Source organism: Oncorhynchus masou, chromosome 12, assembly GCF_036934945.1.
Source record: "Oncorhynchus masou masou isolate Uvic2021 chromosome 12, UVic_Omas_1.1, whole genome shotgun sequence".
Lineage (NCBI taxonomy): Eukaryota > Metazoa > Chordata > Actinopteri > Salmoniformes > Salmonidae > Oncorhynchus > Oncorhynchus masou.
The window spans coordinates 93,401,568-93,409,067 of record NC_088223.1 but is presented as its reverse complement, the minus strand read 5'-3'; the positions used below and the strand labels follow the sequence as shown (position 1 = coordinate 93,409,067).

General features: G+C 35.9%; 1 protein-coding gene across 1 annotated transcript in view; it reads right to left on the bottom strand.

Moving 5' to 3' along the window:
- Window positions 1-7,500, bottom strand: part of LOC135549434 (relaxin receptor 2-like) — a 205,439-nt gene that overhangs the window by 10,585 nt on the left and 187,354 nt on the right. The window contains exons 19-21 of the mRNA XM_064979403.1: window positions 7,421-7,500; window positions 6,840-6,935; window positions 795-963 (exon numbers count right to left, since the gene is read on the bottom strand). The exon at window positions 7,421-7,500 is cut by the window's right edge and continues 66 nt beyond it. Coding sequence (XP_064835475.1) covers window positions 795-963; window positions 6,840-6,935; window positions 7,421-7,500 — 345 coding nt within the window. The remainder of the gene's footprint in view (window positions 1-794; window positions 964-6,839; window positions 6,936-7,420) is intronic.

The window sequence follows — 7,500 nt, the reverse complement described above, 5'->3', positions numbered from 1 at the left end:
ATACTGCAAAGAGAGTCCAGAGAATAGTTTACCCAACAAGCATCCCTTTAACCAATAAGCATCCCTTTAACCAACAAGCATCCCTTTAACCAACAAGCATCCTTTTAACCAACAAACATCCCTTTAACCAACAAACATCCCTTTAACCAATAAGCATCCCTTTAACCAACAAACATCCCTTTACCCAACAAGCATCCCTTTAACCAACAAACATCCCTTTAACCAACAAACATCCCTTTAACCAACAAGCATCCCTTTAACCAACAAGCATCCCTTTAACCAACAAGCACCCCTTTACCCAACAAGCATCCCTTTAAACAAAAAGCATCCCTTTACCCAAAAAGCATCCCTTTAACCAACAAGCATCCCTTTAACCAACAAGCATCCCTTTAACCAACAAGCATCCCTTTACCCAACAAGCATCCCTTTAAACAAAAAGCATCCCTTTAACCAACAACCTTCCCTTTAACCAACAACCTTCCCTTTACCCAACAACCTTCCCTTTACCCAACAACCTTCCCTTTAACCAACAACCTTCCCTTTAACCAACAACCTTCCCTTTAACCAACAACCTTCCCTTTAACCAACAACCTTCCCTTTAACCAACAACCTTCCCTTTAACCAACAACCTTCCCTTTAACCAACAACCTTCCCTTTACCCAACAAATATCCCTTTAGCCAACAACCTTCCCTTTAACCAACAACCTTCCCTTTAACCAACAACCTTCCCTTTACCCAACAACCTTCCCTTTAACCAACAAGCACATCCATGCTGTACCACACACACACCGTACCAAGGAATATTCCGATAGAGTATCCTTTAGCAGTGGGCTTCTCCTGTCTGTCAGAGTGTAGGGGGAAGCAGACCCCGTTACGACCATAGTAGTTCCCAAACAGGTCCTCGTTCATCAGGGGAACCACGGCGATGATGAACCCCAGCACCCAGATAGATAACAGCACCACCTAGTGGGAGGAGATAGTAGCACTAAAGGACACTGGATACTGTAGAATACAATAGAACATAATAGAATACAATAGAACATAATAGAATACAATAGAACAGAATAGAATACAATAGAATATAAGATAATAGAACAGAATAGAATACAATAGAACAGAATAAAATAAAATAGAATACAATAGAACAGAATAGAATACAATAAAAAAGAATACAACAGAATAGAATACAATAGAACAGAATAGAATACAATAGAACAGAATAGAATACAATAGAACAGAACAGAATAGAATACAATAAAAAAGAATACAACAGAATAGAATACAATAGAACAGAATACACTACAATAGAACAGAATAGAATACAATAGAACAGAACAGAATAGAATACAATAAAACAGAATACAACACAATAGAACAGATTACAATACAATTGAACAGAATCCAATACAATTGGACAGAATCCAATACAATAGAACAGAATCCAATACAATAGAACAGAATATAATACAATAGAACAGAATACAATACAATAGAACAGAACAGAATAGAATACAATAAAAAAGAATACAACAGAATAGAATACAATAGAACAGAATACAATACAATAGAACAGAATAGAATACAATAGAACAGAACAGAATAGAATACAATAAAAAAGAATACAACAGAATAGAATACAATAGAACAGAATACAATACAATAGAACAGAATAGAATACAATAGAACAGAACAGAATAGAATACAATAAAACAGAATACAACACAATAGAACAGATTACAATACAATTGAACAGAATCCAATACAATTGAACAGAATCCAATACAATAGAACAGAATCCAATACAATAGAACAGAATACAACAGAACAGATTACAATACAATAGAACATAATACAATACAACAGAACAGAATACAATACAATAGAACAGAATATAATACAATAGAACATAATACAATACAATAGAACCGGAGAGAATGGAACAGAATATAACAGAATACAACAGAATAGAACATACTAGAATAGAATAGAACAGAACATATTAGAATAGAACAGAACATATTAGAATAGAACATAATAGAATAGAACATAGTAGAATAGAACAGAATACAATACAATAGAACAGAATACAATACAATCGAACAAAATAGAATATAATAGAACCGGAGAGAATGGAACAGAATATAACAGAACAGAATTGAAAGTACTAGAATAAAACGTAACAGAGTAGAACATACTAGAATAGAATAGAACATACTAGAATAGAACAGAATAGAACAGAACATACTAGAATAGAAGAGAACAGAACATACTATAATAGAATACAACAGAACATACTAGAATAGAACACAACAGAATAGAACATACTAGAATAGAATACAACAGAACATACTAGAATAGAATAGAACATAAAAGAACAGAACATACTAGAATAAAATAGAACAGAACATACTAGAATAGAATGGAACAGAACAAACTAGAAAAGAATAGAACATACTAGAATAGAATAGAACAGAACATACTAGAATAGAACAGAACATACTAGAATAGAATACAACATAATAGAACATACTAGAATAGAATAGAAGAGAACATACTAGAATAGAATACAACAGAACATACCAGAATAGAATAGAACATAATAGAACAGAACAGAACATACTAGAATAGAACAGAATAGAACAGAACATACTAGAATAGAATAGAACAGAACATACTAGAATAGAATAGAACAGAACATAATAGAACAGAACATACTAGAATAGAACAGAACATAATAGAACAGAATACAACAGAACATACTAGAATAGAATAGAACATACTAGAATAGAACAGAACATAATAGAACAGAACATACTAGAATAGAAAAGAATAGAACAGAACATACTAGAACAGAACATAATAGAACAGAATACAACAGAACATACTAGAATAGAATAGAAAATACTAGAATAGAATAGAACAGAATATAATAGAATATAACATGCTAGAGTATAACATAACACAATAAAACAGAACATACTAGAATAGAACAGACCATAATAGAATAGAACAGAACATAATAGAATAGAACATACTAGAATATAACAGAACACAATAGAACAGAACATACTAGAATAGAAAGGAACATAATAGAATAGAACAGAACATAATAGAATAGAACAGAACATACTAGAATAGAAAAGAACAGAACATAATAGAATAGAACATACTAGAATATAACAGAAAACAATAGAACAGAACATACTAGAATAGAATAGAACAGAACAGAATATAATAGAATAGAACAGAACATACTAGAATAGAACATAACATACTAGAATAGAAAAGAACAGAACATAATAGAATAGAACATACTAGAATATAACAGAACACAATAGAACAAAACATACTAGAATAGAACAGAACAGAATAGAACAGAATATAATAGAATGGAACAGAACATACTAGAATAGAACATAACATACTAGAATAGAATAGAACATAACATACTAGAATAGAACAGAATATAATAGAATAGAACAGAATATACTAGAATAGAACAGAATATAATAGAATAGAACAGAATATAATAGAATAGAACAGAACATACTAGACGATAATAGAATAGAACAGAACATACTAGAATAGAACAGAACAGAATAGAAAAGAATACAACATACTAGAATTGAACATGTTAGAATAGAACAGAACATACTAGAATAGAACAGAACATACTAGAACAGAACATACTAGAATAGAACAGAACATACTACAATAGAATAGAACAGAACATACTAGAATAGAATAGAACAGAACATTCTAGAATAGAACAGAAAATACTAGAACAGAACATACTACAATAGAACATACTAGAATAGAACAGAACAGAACATATTAGAATGGAACATACTAGAGTAGAACAGAACAGAACATACGAGAATGGAAAACATTAGAATAGAATAGAACAGAATAGGACAAACTAGAATATAATAGAACAGAACATAGTAGAGTCGAATAGAACAGAACTTACTAGAATAGAACAGAACATACTAGAACAGAACATAGCAGAGTCGAATAGAACAGAACATACGAGAATAGAACAGAAAAGAACATACCAGAATGGAACATACTAGAGCAGAACAGAACAGAACATACTAGAATGGAAAACATTAGAATAGAATAGAACAGAATAGGACAAACTAGAATATAATAGAACAGAACATAGTAGAGTCGAATATAAACAGAACAGGAAAGAACAGAATAGAAAAGAACAGAACAGAATAGAACAGAACAAAATGGAACATACTAGATTAGAAACACAGCGGTCTCTTTCTCAGATGAGCTGTATACACATCTATACACACCAATACACATCTATACACACCAATACACATCTATACACACCAATACACATCCATACACACCAATACGCATCTATACACATCTATACACACCAATACACATCTATACACACCAATACACACCTATACACACCAATACACATCTATACACGCCAATAAACATCTATACACACCAATACACATCTATACGCATTTATACACACCAATACGCATCCATACACACCAATACGCATCTATACACATCTATACACACCAATACACATCTATACACACCAATACACATCTATACACACCAATACACATCTATACACACCAATACACATCTATACACATCAATACACACCAATACACATCAATACACACCAATACACATCTATGCACACCAATACACATCTATACACACATATACACATCTATACACACCAATACACATCTATACACACCAATACACATCTATACACACCAATACACATCTATACACATCAATACACACCAATACACATCTATGCACACCAATACACATCTATACACACCTATACACATCTATACACATCTATACACATCTATACACACCAATGCACATCTATACACATCTATACACACCAATACACATCTATACACATCTATACACACCAATACACATATATACACATCTATACACACCAATACACATCTATACACACCAATACGCATCTATACACATCTATACACATCTATACACATCTATACACTCCAATACACATCTATACACTCCAATACACATCTATACACACCAATACGCATCCATACACACCAATACGCATCTATACACACCAATACACATCTATACACATCAATACACACCAATACACATCTATGCACACCAATACACATCTATACACACATATACACATCTATACACACCAATACACATCTATACACATCTATACACACCAACACACATCTATACACATCTATACACACCAATACACATCTATACACATCTATACACACCAACACACACCAATACACATCTATACAGACCAATACACATCTATACACATCTATACACATCTATACACACCTATACACATCTATACACACCAATACACATCTATACACACCAATACACATCTATACACATCTATACACACCAATACACATCTATACACACCTATACACATCTATACACATCTATACACAACAATACACATCTATACACATCTATACACACCAATACACATATATACACATCTATACACACCAATACACATCTATACACACCAATACACATCTATACACATCTATACACATCTATACACATCTATACACTCCAATACACATCTATACACTCCAATACACATCTATACACACCAATACACGTCTATACACACCAATACACATCTATATACACCAATACACATCTATACACATCAATACACACCAATACACATCTATACACACCAATACACATCTTTACACATCTATACAAACCTATACACACCAATACACATCTATACACATCTATACACTCCAATACACACCTATACACACCAATACACATCTATACACACCAATACACATCTATACACATCTATACACATCTATACACATCTATACACATCTATACACACCAATACACATCTATACACATCTATACACACCAATACACACCAATACACATCTATACACACCAATACACATCTTTACACACCTATACAAACCTATACACCAATACACATCTATACACACCAATACACATCTATACACATCTATACACTCCAATACACATCTATACACACCAATACACACCAATACACACCAATACACATCTATACACACCAATACAGTTAGCCGTCAGTGTTAGCCCTCAGAGTTAGCCCTCAGAGTTAGCCCTCAGAGTTAGCCCTCAGAGTTAGCGGTCAGAGTTAGCCCTCAGAGTTAGCCCTCAGAGTTAGCCCTCAGAGTTAGCCCTCAGAGTTAGCGGTCAGAGTTAGCGGTCAGAGTTAACCCTCAGAGTTAGCCCTCAGAGTTAGCCCTCAGAGTTAGCCCTCAGAGTTAGCGGTCAGAGTTAGCGGTCAGAGTTAGCGGTCAGAGTTAGCCCTCAGAGTTAGCGGTCAGAGTTAGCCCTCAGAGTTAGCGGTCAGAGTTAGCCCTCAGAGTTAGCGGTCAGAGTTAGCGGTCAGAGTTAGCCCTCAGAGTTAGCCCTCAGAGTTAGCGGTCAGAGTTAGCCCTCAGAGTTAGCGGTCAGAGTTAGCCCTCAGAGTTAGCGGTCAGAGTTAGCAGTCGGAGTTAGCTCTCAGAGTTTGCCGTCCCTGAGACCAGGTACGGCGGAAGGCTTTATAAACAAAAAGAGCGCAATGTATCGATCTACGAGATTTCAAAAAGGGCCTGTTATTGTCAGCTTCCTGTGGTAATGACATGTTTACGACCTGTTATAGCAGGTTTAAGTCCTGTTTAAGCACCACAGTTTTTAGTTGGTCTGCTGTTTAAGCTGTTTATGACCTTGTTATAGCAGGTTTAAGTAGCGTTGTAGCAGGTGCATGTAGTGTGACTCACCGCAGTCTGTAGTTTTCCAGGTCTCAGGTGACTGAAGGGAAACACGATGACCAGGAACTTCTCCACAGTCAGGTAGGTCAGCAGCAGAACAGATACCTGGAACAGAGTGACAAACACACAGGTCAGACAGGACGGCTAACTACAGTCTGCCAGTCTGTCCGCCCGCCCGCCCGCCCGTCCGTCTGTCTGTCTCTGAGTCTGTCTGTCTGTCTGTCTGTCTGTCTGTCTGTCTGTCTGTCTGTCTGCCTGCCAGCCTGTCTGCCAGCCTGTCTGTCTCTCTGTCTGCCTGTCTCTGTGTCGCCTAAATGGCCCCCTGTGTCTCCTAAATGGCCCCCTGCCTCTCCTGCCTCCTAAATGGCCCCCTGCCTCCTAAATAGCCCCTTACCTCCTAAATGGCCCCCCCTGCCTCCTAAATGCCCCCCCTGCACCATAGAGGGAACAGAGTGCCATTTGGAACACATTGACAGTTGGCCCCAGAGACAGGACACGACGTTCTGGAACAATCTCTTAGGACTCTCTCACCACATACAGGTGTGTGTGTGTGTGTGTGTGTGTGTGTGTGTTTGCGCGTGTTAATTCACCTCTGAGGAGAGCATAGCCAGGAATCCGATGGTTCGACATTCCACACTCTCCATCCACAGGAGAGCGTTACGATTGTACT